Consider the following 15,651-nt stretch of genomic DNA (forward strand, 5'->3'; position numbering starts at 1 on the left):
GAAGCACACTAAGAATTGTACGCTAGTCACTAGAATGTTCTAGAAACTAGAGTTGGGAGGCCAGAACGGAGTTCTGTACAGGTTTGGTTCCTGGGACCACACACAGCTTGGAATTTTGTAATCAGCGTGGGCAAGAGTAGAAAAAATGGATACAACATGTATAAAATTCTTTGATACGTTTATGAAATACTTGCTGTACTTGACAGGTTTCCTCTACAATCAAAGAATTTTTGTGTGAGTATATGGTCCAGATCATATAACTGCTGGTAGGAGTTGGTTTCCTGCAACAGAACTGTGATATGATTTCAGTTTTACAGAAGGATTAAAATTGTATGAGCATGATAAAATATTGACAACTCTAATGCTCTAATGCAAACCTAAAAAGGTGAGCCCGTAGGCTTCTCTCAGACTGCGCGTCCACACATTGATTCGTTTACTGAGCCAACACTGTTGTTATTACGTTGGAGAACAGAGTCCTTTAGATACGGTTGTCATGACAAAATCCAACTTTATCAATTCCAACGTAGCCGGTTACTGGAAGACGGCCACATACAGCGCTCTCTTCTCCAACAAATCTACCCTTCTATGCCCCCCCCCTCTCTCTCTCTGTCTTTTTTTTTCTTACACATTGCTCCTGATGCTGCAGAGGAGGTAGGTCCACGCAGTGTTAGAACCATCTCCCTCACTTCTCCTCTCTCCCTCCCTAAGCTTAATAATACTGCAGAGACTCTGGACACACCCAACATCACACACACGCACAAAGACACAGACACACACACACTATGGGCCTCCCTCACTCTCTCTGACCCCATGTGTTTACTGACATAATGCAGAGCCTACTGCAGCGTCCACCCTGGGCAACACCCCATCTCTCTCTCTCTCTCTCTCTCTCTTTCTTCCTCTGACCTTTATCTTTGCCCTTAGTGACTGCAGAACCTTGCTAACCAACCAGATTCAGAACCACACCCCTTTACATCCCTCCTTCTGCCTTTGCATCAATCCCCTCTACGTGTGTCCGTCGCATGTTTAATCAGTGCTTACAACCACGGGACTTCTCACAGACACAGACAGTGTTCTCTTAGACATTGAGAGGGACAATAATAAATGCATAAAAATAAAAACAGACACACAGACAAAGAGTTACAAAAATGAAAGCTTCTTTTTTTTTTTTTTATTAATATTACTTCCTCCCATTTACGACATAACAGCCACTATAAATCTGACATCAGATTTACACACATCACAGTTTGAAAGTTAGTTCTTAAAAATGAGAGAACAAATTCAAATCACGAACACAACTATGAAAAAAAAAAAAAAATCCCAGACATAAATCAAGTACTATAAAAATATAAAACTTGAACAGCGCTATAATTTTTTTGTAGCATTAATTAAGTCCATTTTGATGAGTACCATTTGAATAGCAAAAAAACATAATTTAACATTTTTTTTCCTCAATGGATTTACACACAATCAGGCAAAAGAAAATTTGAAACATTAGTTTTTAAATAGAGGAGGGGGAAAAAGACATAATTTTGTCATGCAAAGGACATCTTATTAAATATTAATTCAAACAAAAATAATAATATATATATTTCTCTCTATATATGTTTTTTTTTTGTTTTTTTTAAATTTTCAAGTCAAAACACTCTCCCTCCCTTAAGTAGGGAATCAAGCTAATTTAAAATAGAACAAACAAACAAAAAAAAAAACAAACAAACCTAAACAATGCTTTCATAGCTGCCATATGTTGCATGGCCTTTTTCCCGGAATTGTTAAAAACTCAGATTTCAGCAAAACCGTTATTTTGGCACAAAAAAATAAACTCACACACATAACGGCAGTAGCATTCGATTTGTAAAAAGATGCGGAGAGAGGAGAGAAAGTCTAATTTTCACGTCTTTTTTTTAAAGGAAAAAAAAAGAATGAAAAAAAAAGAAAAACAAAATAAAAAAAAACATAACAACCCCCCCCCCCCCCCACATTCTGTGCATTGCTGTCGTTCGGGGCGACGGGTCCTCTGAACGACTGCCTGAGGCCAGCGGTTCGTCCCAGAGTCGGATCTCACTGCAACATGGATTTAATGGTCTTCGCGGTGGATTCATCGTTCAAATGTTTTGTTGTGTACCTGCAGGGAGACAAGACATCACGTTTACTCATACATGACACCCTGATCAATCTTTAAGACTTCCAACACCAGACCACTGCGTGCCTGCCCTGTTGCAGATCTAGAAAGATCTAGAAAAAGTACATGAAAAGGGCGTCCTTTTTAAAAAATTTGCTGTCTGTGTACAAACTGAAACATGTCAGGGAAAGTCAATGGGCTTCCTCAGTTAATGCAGGTTGGTTCTACATAGCCTTGTGTGTGGGATTGGGCCAGCTGGTTCTACATAGCCGCGTGTGTGGGATTGGGCAGGTTGGTTCTACATAGCCGTGTGTGTGGGATTGGGCAGGTTGGTTCTACATCATTGGGCGTGTGTGATTTGGCAGGTTGGTTCTACATAGCCGTGTGTGTGGGATTGGGCAGGTTGGTTTTACATAGCTGGGTGTGTGTGATTAGGCAGGTTGGTTCTACATAGCTGGGTGTGTGTGATTGGGCAGGTTGGTTCTACATAGCCGGGTGGGTGGGATTGGGCAGGTTGGTTCTACATAGCTGGGTGTGTGTGATTGGGCAGGTTGGTTCTACATAGCCGGGTGTGTGGGATTGGGCAGGTTGGTTCTACATAGCCGTGTGTGGGATTGGGCAGGTTGGTTCTACATAGCCGGGTGTGTGGGATTGGGCAGGTTGGTTCTACATAGCCGGGTGTGTGGGATTGGGCAGGTTGGTTCTACATAGCTGGGTGTGTGTGATTGGGCAGGTTGGTTCTACATAGCCGGGTGTATGGGATTTGGCAGGTTGGTTCTATGTAGCCGGGTGTGTGTGATTGGGCAGGTTGGTTCTACATAGCCGTGTGTATGGGATTTGGCAGGTTGGTTCTATGTAGCCGGGTGTGTGTGATTGGGCAGGTTGGTTCTACATAGCCGTGTGTGTGGGATTGGGCAGGTTGGTTCTACATAGCCGTGTGTGTGGGATTGGGCAGGTTGGTTCTACATAGCCGGGTGTGTGTGATTGGGCAGGTTGGTTCTACATAGCTGGGTGTGTGGGATTGGGCAGGTTGGTTCTACATAGCCGTGTGTATGGGATTTGGCAGGTTGGTTCTATGTAGCCGGGTGTGTGTGATTGGGCAGGTTGGTTCTACATAGCCGGGTGTGTGTGATTGGGCAGGTTGGTTCTACATAGCTGGGTGTGTGTGATTGGGCAGGTTGGTTCTACATAGCTGGGTGTGAGTGATTGGGCAGGTTGGTTCTACATAGCTGGGTGTGTGGGATTGGGCAGGTTGGTTCTACATAGCCAGGTGTGGGGGATTGGGCGAGTTTGTTTTGAGGACGACTGAGAGAGGAAACCTCTACCTGAGAGCGTTGAGAAGGCCTTCCACGCTGTTAGGAGGCTGGTCTCTGAGAACCTTAATGCAGCCCTTCATCTGTTCAAAGACAGAACCCACAGGTTACCACAGTCATCGTGACATCATAATCGCCCCATTCACAACCACCAATCTCAGAATAGTTACCACGACGTCAACGTTCCACAAAAAATAAATAAAATCCACACAGTTCCAGAACCTGACACAAAGTCCATAAGAGATACAGAAGGTTGTCTTAGTTTGACTTTAATCTCGAAGAACCTGCACTTACATCTATTTTGGAGGACTTGGCGAAGGCTCCAACAGGATGGACGTAGTCATAGAGAATGATGAGTCCCACCATAACCCTCAGACAGAAGGAAACTGTGTCCTCACTGGTGAAACGGCTTCGGTACTCTCTGAACGACAACGCCACAGCAACCAATCAGAAACGCACATGACATCGGTGCAGCAACCAATCAGAGACGCACATGACAACGGTGCGGCAACCAATCAGAGACACACATAACAACGGTGCAGCGGCAATTACGAAATAATCCGAGTCATGGTTACAGACATCCAAATATACATAACTGAGAGAGGCCGATTTTGATGTGAAGAGCTGCTGTTCCTCTTTTTAAATAACAAAGCTTTCATTTAGAGAGGCTTCATTCAACTCTGTTTTCTGTCATAAGACCAAATAGAGGAACAGGTGACTTACGGTGTTTCAAGCATGACTTTACACACACTCGCCATAGTACTCAACACGTCAGTTGTATTTTCTATTGGTAAGTTCTTGTTCTGGCAAGTGAACACAGACACACGCGCACATACACACGCACGCAAGCAGACACACACACGCAAAGAGAGGAGTTAACAAGTTAGCATTCACAAAACGAGAAAACATAAATTTAACCTACATTATTTCAGTTCAAGAGGTGAATGTATTTTAGGCGGATGTCAAAATCAGACTGGTGTGAGGGTTTTTGGGTTTTTCTGACTGACATGCTGACTTTACCTCAGACACAAACTTTGTCGTGCCGTCGCTTAACGTCTTTAGCATGGGCGTGGCATCGGCGTAAAACAAAGATATCCGATTGGCTAATTCGTTGTTGACTTCATTCTCTCCCTCAGCCTGCAAGAGTAGGAAAAAAGATATAATAAAAAAAAACAACGCATTTCTTTAATTATTAAATGACATGGAAAAAAAAAAGACAGGAGGAGAGGAAAGGAAAAAAAAAAAAAAGGTAGAAAGCTTTGGAGATGACAATATAAAAAAATAGTCATGAACACTGCATCACAAATTCAACAGTAATACACATATTCCGTGAACATCAAAATTCGACAGCGATGGTATTCTCAGCAGACATGTCTGCCCTTAGGTGCTAACGCTTACTAAGCAAAGGATGAAAAGATGAATCTGTTTCAGAGAGGATGAATAACGGCCTCTGAATCTGTCCCCGTTTCTCAGGGGAAGAGCGAGCCTAATGGATTATTAAAATACACTTCATCAAAAAATGATTCATTTAAAATGAAGTGGTGTTTTCTGAAATGTTCCACTCCAATAGACAAGTGATGAAATGTCAGCCTTATTTCTTAAATTGACACAGTAACATTTCTACACCCGATTGCCAAGTCCTCTTGAGTGACAGTTCAGACGGCTATTGCGCTGGCTTGGCCGGCGAAAAAAACGACGGAAGGCTCCGGAAGCGGTGCGTTTGCTTAATGGGCGGTGTAAGCTGGGGGAGGCGTGAGGTCTGGGCAGAGTCAGTGACACAGAGAGTTTGACTCATTTCATTCCCTAAAGAAACGCTGGATAATTCAAAGAGCTCTGGAGAGATAGTGGTAAATGTCTTCTGTCTTCAGCAGCATGACACAGGAACTCTCTCTCTCTCTGTCTGTCTGTCTCTGTCTGTGTGTCTGTCTCCTTCTCTGTCTGTCTGTGTGTCTGTCTCGTTCTCTGTCTGTCTGCTTGTGTCTAAAGCCAGGCTGTTCTGCTCTCACTGTAGGTGAACCTCTCCACGCAGTCCAACCAAATCTGCTCAGCCAGACTATAATCTAAACAAAACAGCAGCTTTTGTTTACCCTCTTAAAGCAATTGCATAATTTTGTGGATGAGCACATCTCGCAAACAGCACCAGCATACAAATGACATCTCTGCTCTCCGTATCTGAGCATCTGTGACTGAGTAAAAACACTGGTCAAACGCGAGGGAGGTGCCAGATGTTGAGAGTGCAAGAGAGTGGCTTAGTAAGATCTCCCACTGTACAGGGACCCACGGAAGGCACCCTAGCAACAGGGGTCACTGAGTTCGGGGTATGGCAGGGGGAATACCAGCACCGCTTCGCAGAGCAGCATGCTCTGCCTTCAGCCTTTAGCTCGTCTCTGGGTTAGCTGCTGACTCTGGAGAGACCATGATTTCCCATGGGGTGTGTATGTATGTGTGTGTGTGTGTCTGTCTGTCTCTCTCTGTGACCTCAAATCAGGTGTTGGTGTATGTTGCTGGCTGCACCTCAGTGCGCTCCGCTGAGCACCCCAAATTCCCTGACCCCGAGGGAGAAAACACTTCCTGTTTGGGTTAGTGTCCCGCTGGGGTTGCAGAGTGTTTTCAGCCCGCTGCTGTTATTGAGCGGTTTAAAGTCCCTCTGTAAGCTGTCTCTTACACAGAGAGGAAGGAGTGAACAGGAGCAGGAGAGGAAAGAACAGAGGAGAAATGAAAAAGAGAGGGATGGAGGAGAGAGGCATTCAGAACAGAGTGAGGCGAGAGAGAAGTGGGAGGTGGGAGGTGGGGGGGGGGGGGGAGTGCAGCAGTGGGGAGCGCGTTTTGGTTTGGGAGCGTACTCACCGGTACATTATTGATTCGCATGCGGTTCAGGGTCCTCCTGTAGTAACTGAAGTCATTCTGAATAGCGGGATTCGTCATCTAGAAGAGAATTTAACATGACACTAATTATTAACATAAAGATACCAGTTTTGGTGTGTGTGTGTGTGTGTGCGCGCGCGTGTGTGTGAGTGTTTCATACGAGATGCTCTGGAGGCCATTCTTCTACAAGCCAGCAGCAGTAACCTTAATGCTAAATGCATAAAAACCTTTCCCTTTCAGAAGGTTTTGACAAACAAGAAGTAGACATAGCCAGAGGACAGGGGGAAATGAAAGAAGACATTGATAGGATTAGCTTGCGTTTTCCTGGAGTGGTTTTCGCGTTAGGTTAAACTGTCAAAACGGGCCTATCCCTTGTCAATGGCCGGCTTGTTTGAATCTATTTGTTCCAGTTGGCAGTTTCTCTGTCAGTACAGTAGATCTGGAGATTCTGACAGGAGAATAAACAACATAGTATAAAATTTAATGAGAGAGAAAGAGAGATGCACTCTGATCAGAAGGGGGAGGGAGTTCGAGGGGGTGGGGGGGGTAGACAACCAGACAAGCGGCGAGATGGCACTCGACAGTAATCCCAAGAGAGTCTGGAGCGTGGCTGGCTTAGAGGTCAAAGGTCAGGTGACAGGGTGACCTCTTTAGGCTTGTGTTGGATGGGCATCACGTTAGAGGGTCATTAATTGCCTGAGGACTTGTTTCAGCGTTTCTCTTCAAATCTAATTATTCCAAATGATCCCACTTGTGTCAGTTCGACTCATTCACAAATTTACATCCTTATAAATGCATTGCATTAACCTTAAGAAGTCTACAAACAAACAAACAGGTATGGAGAAGTAGGCCTTGTTTATCTCGAGATCATTTATTGAGGTGATCAAACCACCAATACGGAAGCTAACTAAGCTGGATGAAGAGATATCGCTCTCTCTCTCTCTCTCTCTCCTTCTGCCTGCTAATTTATGAAATAATCTTCACTAATCATAAAAAAAAAAAAAAAAAAAAAAAAAAGTCAACATAATGATTTGTACACAGCAGCATTCGCCTTTTGCCTCCGCGACGCTAACTGTAGCATTAGCGTGGAGCCCCTGGCCCTTCGGACTGGTATTCAGTCTGTGCCCGCATTACGTACACGTTAGTGCCAACCTAGCAAGCCCATCTGAGCGCGCGGAGTGGCATTAAAAGCGCTGGCTGGCTAAACTAGGTCAGAGCACCGGGGTGCCAGGCAAAGAGGGGAGGAATGGATAAATGGAGGCTGGCATGGCACCTTGCCCCCCCCCCCCCCCAACACCACCACCCCTTTTATCACCCTTTCTGAAAGAGGGGGTTTTAAATGGGGCATCTAAGCTTAGTGCCTGGGGGATGACAGTGTGGGGTTGTGTATAAGAGGCGAGAGAGAGAGAGAGAGAGAGAGAGAGAGAGAGAGAGAGAGAGACAGAGCGACCTAACAAGGCAAAAGAAGGAGGAGAGGTGATGTGATCGTCCCTGACAGATATGAGGTGGACTCCCGCGGACGCGCGGGCTGGAGCACTAGTCAGCCTTTTAAAGAAGTATCAGCTAAGATCCAGACATGCAGGCAACTTTTCGAGCTCCTCCAGTGAAACCACGAGACATGGGCAGGGTAACCTTGATAACAGGACCTGCAGGCTTTAACCCAACACTCTTTATAAAGACAACCATAACAGGTTAAGCCTTATAAACATTGCTTTATGCTCCTGCAGTACTTCTAGGCGAAATATACACAGCGCATGTGGAAAAAGACAGAGTTTAAAAAAAAAAAACAAAAAAAAAAAAACTTGAGAATGAGTCGGAAAACAGTTCATTTCAGTCACAGAGTGATTGCGCAAAATGCTCGGACAACGTGCATCGTAGTGAACAATTGAAAACTAATTATCCATTCTTTAGCCTATCTCTAATCTTATTAGCATGTAATTAGTGTGGATTAAGAGCTCGTTAAGCCATAACACCCTGGTCACTTGTGTCTCTCAGAGGACAAAAGCTCAGAAAAGCTCCATATGATGCGGTAATGAATGACCAGCAGGTCTCAGGGTTGGATACACAGTTCACATTTCAACTCAGCAACTTGACGCATTCAACCTCAAAACCACAGTTTCATGTAAACCTAACTGAAACTTCGAGAGTTGCCATCAAACAGACCTATATCTGTGTTGAATAAACAGTTCTTAGCCAATACTCCAACTGCCAATAATGCCAGACCAATTTTACAGAGAGCAACAAGTCAATTGGATTGACGTTTAGGGAGAGCGTTCTAACCAGCTCACTTTCCTCACCGTGTACGTTAATGATGACGTCGTTCTGTGAGGAGTCACGAGATGCCGGTGGGGCTGACCTTTCACCTCACAGTGGGGACGAGGGGGCAGTCGACGTAAGATTTTGGACGAGGGTTTTTTTTTTTCCAGCTAATTCTGATTCTGGGGTTGTTCTGATGACAGGTGTGAGAGGTGTTCGTACCTTGAGTTCGTCGAAGCGTAGCGTGAAGTGCAGGATTTCGGCGAACTGTTTGGCCAGGGCCTGTTCCCGCTCCAGGTGGGTGGTGGGGTCCTCGTAGGTCTCGCCCGTCAAGGCCCTCAGGAGACTGTGCAGTGCGGCTTCTGTCAGACCAAAAACGCAAGGCAAAGACCTCAGCCCAGTTTCTTATGTATGGTTACACCGCTGCGTATGCCAGGCACTGGGACAACTGGCCTGAAATATAGATTTCGGTTACCAGATGTGTTTTCAAACGAAGGGCTGAGTTTTGAAAGGATGGAAAATTTAAAGGATGAACAAAGATGTCTTTATGTAGAGTAGAGTGAGAAGATGAGTTCGGGGAGACGGACACAGCTTGGTGACTAAGAACCACGTCTGGCTCCGTGAGTGAAAACTCTTTGCGCTCGTGAAGAAATGAAAGGCTAGTACAACAGCTGTTCAGGGACAGAGGTTCTATGGAACATCTCTGCATTCTCTGGACTCTATGATAAACATCTCTCATACAATAATCAGCCAGGAGCTGTGCATAATCTCTCATACTCACACACAGACACGCACACACACACACACACACCTATCTATATTCCATATAGCCGCTGCCACACACACACACACACACACACACACACTCACACACACACACACACAGCAGATCCATAAAGAAATAAGACACCCTTAACTCAGCGCCCAAAGGGTCGTCAATCCTTGTTTGACTTCACAGGGGGTGCATGCGGACTGATAGATCGATTAGATTATACAACACAAAGCTGTTCCGCAGTAACTGTGTTTATTCTACAAGCGGTGTGTGAAACCAGCGTACGCTTCTCCTGTGTGACCCACTCCGGTTTCTGATTCATTCTAATCTCAATTACGTGTCTCGGGCTCATGAAATTTAAAACGTCTCGACAGGCAGGGAACTGATTCAGCAAAGCAATTCTGTTTCTTCTCTCCTTTCTTCACTTTTACATCAAAACTCCAACGCGACTATAATATTCCTTGTGTGGATAAAAGAGACACGGTTAAATGTGTACGTGTGGAGAGAGAGAGAATAAAAAAGTCAATTTCCTCGTCCGACCGGCGGAGTTCCACCAGCTCTGGGTCACTGGAGAATTCTGACAATCGGTGCTGGGAAACTGGAAACCTGCTGGCTTTCCTGCATTGCCTCTAGCCCTAGTCTCCACTGGTATTATTGTCTGAGGAGCATTAATTCAATGATTCAATGAGTCCAAATCAAATAACTACTTCTTTCAACAAACTTCAACAAACTGGTCTTGTGTAAAAGGAACAGCGGAATGACTGAAGGTAAGCTTTTTTTTTTTATATATTACATCAACAGCTGAATGCTTATTTTGCTAGGAGCTAAACGCGTGTTCGGCTCTCTTCAGAGGGACTGGGAGTTCTGGCGGCGCGTCACCGTGGTTACGTCCTTCCGAACGTTTGAACGTTGTCTCCCTCAGTGATTCTGCGGGGCCGTCCAACCTCCTGGCCCGGAGAGACTGAGTCTTTACGGGGGCCAGCGATCTGAGAGTATCTGGTTATCGTGCTACGGCGTATTACGCTAAAATGAGCAGAATCAGTAATGAGCTCCATCTGCTTTGCTGAGTACAGCAATGGGCTGGGGTGGGGGGGGGGGGGGGGGGGGGGGGTGGGAAGGCCTGATTAAAAATGGCCAAGGAATTGCACTTTTCCTGGCCCAGTCAAAACACGGTTTGAGACGGGCGGCTTTTAGAGAGCGACGTCGAGCGTCCCGGGAAACGAGGGAGAAGAGGGGATGGAAGGAATGTCACGTCCCATCAGATCTCAGGCAAGTGAAAGAGCAGACCGCCACAGCACAGGCGCGGAGAGAGTCGCAGATATGGAGAAGGTTGGAAAACGACGAGGTTTCACCCCACACCTAGAAAGAGTGAACAGATCAACCCCCCCCCCCCCCCCCCCCCCCACCCCAATACGTTAGACCCGTACACAATGTACGAACATGGACATGCAGCAAATAAAAGCCCAGAACCTATTATCTTCACAGGAATACGACACAGCCGATGAAAAGAATGCATCGTGACATTTGACCTATACAGCGACCAATTCTCCAAACTTATGACACATTTCTAGAAATTTCTTTTCTCTATGGTAATAATGTCCATTCAGCGGCATTCTTCTCGAAGCCATACACCCACTCTATGGGTGCTTAATTATAAACCTTTATCCAGAGAAGACATTAGCTCTGTTGGTGCAAAAGGAAAAAAAAAAAAAAAAAAAAAATAATCCCGCCAGCCAGAGGAGCTTAGCGTAGCATGTCAGGCATGAAGACCCGCCAGGAGAGAGTTTGGAGCAGTGAGGTGGAAGGCGCGGGAATAAGAGCTGACCTAGTTCGTTACATAACGCTGGCTAGGGCTGGCCCTGGCAGTCTGGCTTGGGGGGGGGGGTGGTAACGGGGGTCTGTTCACTGACTGTGTTCTAAGGGCATTATGGGGATTATGAGGGTGAGGTTCAGAGTGCCGGGGGTAAGGCTGGGCCCCTCTCTCTCTCCGTCTCTGTCTCTGTGTCTGTGTCGGCAACGCTGTTAAGAGCATCACACGCACCGACGATGCCCTCACGACCAACCTCCAGACCGTGTCCCGGACAAAGTCCGACCTCTGTTTAGGTCAAGACCAGACGCTGTGCAATGCTAACAAGGCGACAAGAAATGGAAAATGGTTGGTCTGTGGCATTTCCAAGCTTTTAAAACAAAACACACACACACACACACAAAGAGCAATAGTGACAGAATGACTGAGTATACAGAGTGTAGTGTGAACAAAGGGATAAGTGTGGTGAACAGTTTCACATTACGTGTGAATTCAGACTGTGAATTGTAAATTGAGTGTGTGTGTGTGTGTGTGTGTGTGTGTGTGTGTGTGTGTGTGTGTGTGTGTGTCAGTGGGTGTGTCTCGATGATTTCTCAGAACTGATGTTCTAAGCAGCAATTATTAAAAAAAAAAGAAAAAGAAAAAAACCCCCCTCACAACTCCACCATCCAAAACACCAGATATTTAGGGTCTAGCACATCTCATATTTAAAATGATTTAGATTTCCTAAAACGTTCAGAGCCAAGTAACCAAATCGAACGATGCATCAGGCAGATGTTCAGACATCACCCACTCACCTCCTACATTCATCCCATTCCCACAGAGAGAAGGAAAAGTGGTTAAACTGACATGAGAGAGAGAGAGAGAGAGAGAGAGAGAGAGAGAGAGAGAGAGAGAGAGAGCCCAGTGTCTCTAATGAGGGGGTGTTTGGACTCACCTAATCTCTGTGAGAACTCATAGAACTTCTTTAGTTTCCCCACCAGCGGAACCACTGCTGCCCATGCTTGTTCCTGTAACGCCTCATCGTTTGGATTCTGGATCGCCTAGGAAACCAGAGCAGGAGATCAGACACTTCTCTCAAAACACTCCACGAGAACCCATTAGATGCGATAAATCACCTAATAATTTGTCTAACATCACACGCGTGTCACAATAAGGGCTCAACACGGATGATTCATGGCATTATATCATGTGTCCCTGTCGCTCACCAGAACATTACATAAAACCAACTGTTTCATAACCTTTATAGACATACATGTTCTTCTCATTTCGACCGAACATGTTAACTCGATTGAAAAATGAAAGAGCGTATTTAATTTGTCTTTGAGATAAATGGCTGGGTGAAAATGAAAAAGGACATTTTTCAATTCTACTCAACACAAGCTGCCAGAGCAAATCTGCCATGGCAACTGTATTTGTACAGCAACAGTATCCATGGCAACCTGAGTAGTCCATCAAGCTGACACTCACCCTTAGCTAAGCATGAGTAGATGTGAGATTGGAGAATTTCCAGAGAATGTCACTCCACACAGACAGCTCTGTACCACATCATCTGGGTGGCATGACCTATTTTGTGCCGTTGAGATGATTTTAAAAAAACAAAAAAACAAAACGTATTTCGTGGCTTATGGGCATTTTTGCGTAGGTTCTTGTGCAAGTGTTGGACTCAGGCCAAAATAATTCTGGAGCTTGAAAATATCCCCCCCTTTTTTTGTTTTTTTCATTTGAAGTAACTCTCTCTCCGCGCGTCTGTGCACGGGTGCGTGTGCGCGAGCGTGTAGCGAGCGGTCCCGTACCTCTCGGATTTCCTGCCCTGCTCCTTTGTACGCTTGCAGCTCGTCCAGGATGGCGCGGGCGTCCTTCAGGACGACGTCCACTTCTTCCCAGACTTCCCTCTCTGCGTCTGTGGGCTGGGCATCTGGAAAAGCAAGTGGGCCAAAGAGTCAGAAACGAGCAAACGGAGATTCATTCAGCAGAGGTCGACGGTCTAGGCACAGAGAGAGAGGGGTGGCATTACTGCGTCTCACGTCAACAGGAAAGCTTGTGTGTGTGTGTGTGTGTGTGTTTTATTTTAACATTTAATGCAAAGTCTTCTTCCTCTTCAAAAACATCACACATTCACCCTTTTTTTTGGATAGAGTAAAAAAAAAAACCCTATTACCTTTCAAAGTAAGAGTTTGTCTTCATTGTTTATGATGATTTATATCTGATGCCATCCGCTTTTTTTAAACCTTAAAGATGGAAATTATTTGGACAGAAATGGGCATTTTATCGCACTGGCCGGATCTGGTTGTAAATGAGAGCGATAAGCCGTACTCAAACTAAGGTAGCGAAGATCGGCTGTCGATACAACCCCCCCCCCCCCTCCACCCATCAAGCTTGTCTATCACCACACCCCCCTCCCTGGTTTGTGTAGCCCTGACACTGTCCTGGCAGTTTGGTTTGGGAGTCAGAGAGAATTACTTTAGTCAAGGCAGGAGCAGAAGAAGCCACAGTTAAAAACTGCTGTCATTCGGGGTGGTTTGTCTCTGTGTGTGTGTGTTTTTTTTTGTTTTTTTTTTTCCTAAAGAGAGTGAGGAATTTTAAACTGTGGAAAAGTTCAGGCACCACATCTGAGGAGAAACCTCAGTGGAGCATTCCTGCCTTTGAACTTTAAGGCCTTAAAATACCTTTTATAGGCCGACACCCGTCTGACTAAGCATTCGGATGCCGTGCGCTTGGCCAAGCCATTGGCAGAGCAGTTTGTGTGTGTGGAGGGCTGTTTTAGAAGATAAGTAATGGTATAGCGCTTGTATTCCTGGGTTTGAGGAGCTTCAAACCCTTCCTGTACATATGTGTGTGTGTGTGTGTGTGTGTGTGTGTGTGTGTGTGTATGTGTGTGTGTGTGTATGTGTATGTATGTGTGTGTGTGTGTGTGTGTGTGTGTGTGTGTGTGTGTGTGTGTATGTGTGTTCGTATATGTGGGAGCATGTCTTCATTCGCCACTGCCCCGCCGTTATGTAACCTTATCATGAATCTGAGACCATAGGGTCGGTTCCTATAGGAAGGTCCTTCCGCTTTGTGGTTTAACAGCCTTGCTACAGCACTGACTCACTACTGCCTCCTGCCTGAGACCACAGAAACCGCACCCTGTCAAAACCGATGAGGGGCCTAGCAGATTTTGGAAAACTCAGGGGTGGGTCTGTGGGTATGGATGGAAAATTCTTAAGCTAGTTCCTCCTTTCTTCTTCTTCTTCCTCCTCTCCCTCCCCCTCCCTCTCTCTCTCTTTGTCTGTCTGTCTCTCTCCCTCTCTCAATGCCCATTTCAGACACACCCTAAAGCACCACTTGGGAAATGGATAGAGATAGGAAGTAATCTCATTCTAGGAGAGCAGTCTGCGTGTAATGTTGAGAGAGAGTGTGTGTGTGTGTGTGTCTGTCTCCGTGTCTTTCTCTCTCTTACTTGGCGCACCTGTTTGTGTGTGTGTGTGTGTGTGTGTGTTGATATGTCGGTCTCCAGGGACGGGGAGAGTAAAGATACCGTCGAGTGTCGAGTGCCACCCAGGAGCCGGCTGCTTGGCAGACAGGCCATTTAAGTTAATACGGTGTAAGCTGGCATTGTGGTGCAGCAATGACCTCAGCTCAACCACTCTCAGTCAGCCAAAGCAGAAGCCCTGCTAAAAACAAAGCTCTGGGTATGCCCTCCCTACTGCACTACACCAGCACAGGCAACACACATACTGAGACTGAGACAAAGGCTCAAAGCAGCTAAACTGGACAAGAGCAAGAGAGTGTGTCTGATGGATCAAAGGTGGAAGAACATGGAAACACTTAGGAGGGAATCTTTGCTTTTATCTTTTGTTTTCTGCGGTGGACCGGCTACCTGTCCAGGGTGTTTCCCAGTCTTTCGCCCAATGAATGCTGGGATGGGCTCTAGCACCCCCCCCCCCACACACACACACACACACACACACACACATACCCACACACCATGGCCCTAATTAGGATAAGCGGCTTAGATAATGAGTGAGTGAGTGAGAGTGAGTGAGTTTGTTGTTGGTTTTTTTTAATAATCTTACTTTCAAAATCGAGGAAAAAGTTGGGCTCCTGTTCGAGATCTGTGCAGGTCAAAACTTTGAGGAGGTTCCCCATGTCGAGGTACCTGAAGACAAAAAAAAAACGAATGAAGAGAATGTAAGATTAGGGACAGAAAAAACGGAGAGAGAGAGAGAGAGGGACAGAACGGCCTGGCTGAAACACAGAGTCAAGCGAAGACCTTCTCAAAAACAAAAAAAAAAACAAAACAAAAAGAAAAAAGCCACGCAAGACTCATTCTGCCGTCACCTCTTTCTGATTTCCTCTTGGTATTTCATTAACCCTCTAACCCCCAGATGTGCCCACAAAAGCCCTCGTCGATGCCCCCCTCCCCCCCCCCAAGATGCCGTGCGGTTTCCTGTGCAGAGGAACTGCCGCACCAGATGTCCCCAAAATGCCCCCCCCCCCCCCTCGGGTCCCACCCTGCCCTCCCCACAGCGGC

The 15,651-nt window shown here is 45.9% G+C and overlaps 1 protein-coding gene across 2 annotated transcripts; it reads right to left on the reverse strand.

Moving 5' to 3' along the window:
* Nucleotides 1–2,000: 2,000 nt before the first annotated feature.
* Nucleotides 2,001–15,270, reverse strand: fam49bb (family with sequence similarity 49 member Bb). 2 transcript variants are annotated; one of them, XM_030768941.1, is made up of 10 exons: nt 15,194–15,270; nt 12,932–13,053; nt 12,073–12,178; nt 8,779–8,918; nt 6,283–6,360; nt 4,456–4,572; nt 4,159–4,238; nt 3,730–3,856; nt 3,448–3,518; nt 2,001–2,125 (listed from the first exon to the last, which is right to left on the reverse strand). In XM_030768941.1, exons 1-10 carry the CDS (start codon nt 15,264–15,266, stop codon nt 2,062–2,064), a joined length of 978 nt encoding a protein of 325 aa, XP_030624801.1. In that variant the 5' UTR covers nt 15,267–15,270; the 3' UTR covers nt 2,001–2,061. The 2 variants fall into 2 exon arrangements, with proteins under 2 accessions (XP_030624801.1, XP_030624802.1); XM_030768942.1 differs by lacking the exons at nt 3,730–3,856; nt 4,159–4,238.
* Between the last annotated feature and the right edge of the window lie 381 nt (nt 15,271–15,651).

Source organism: Chanos chanos, chromosome 3 (assembly GCF_902362185.1).
Source record: "Chanos chanos chromosome 3, fChaCha1.1, whole genome shotgun sequence".
Classification (NCBI taxonomy): domain Eukaryota; kingdom Metazoa; phylum Chordata; class Actinopteri; order Gonorynchiformes; family Chanidae; genus Chanos; species Chanos chanos.

Coding starts and splice junctions, on each gene's coding strand:
- fam49bb (XM_030768941.1), bottom strand. CDS start 15,266: ATGGGGAACCTCCTCAAAGTTTTGACCTGCACAGATCTCGAACAGGAG. Junction 6,361..8,778: donor TACGCTTCGACGAACTCAAG/GTACGAACACCT, acceptor ATTCTCTTCTAG/ATGACGAATCCCGCTATTCA. Junction 3,519..3,729: donor CCAAGTCCTCCAAAATAGAT/GTAAGTGCAGGT, acceptor GTCTTTGAACAG/ATGAAGGGCTGCATTAAGGT.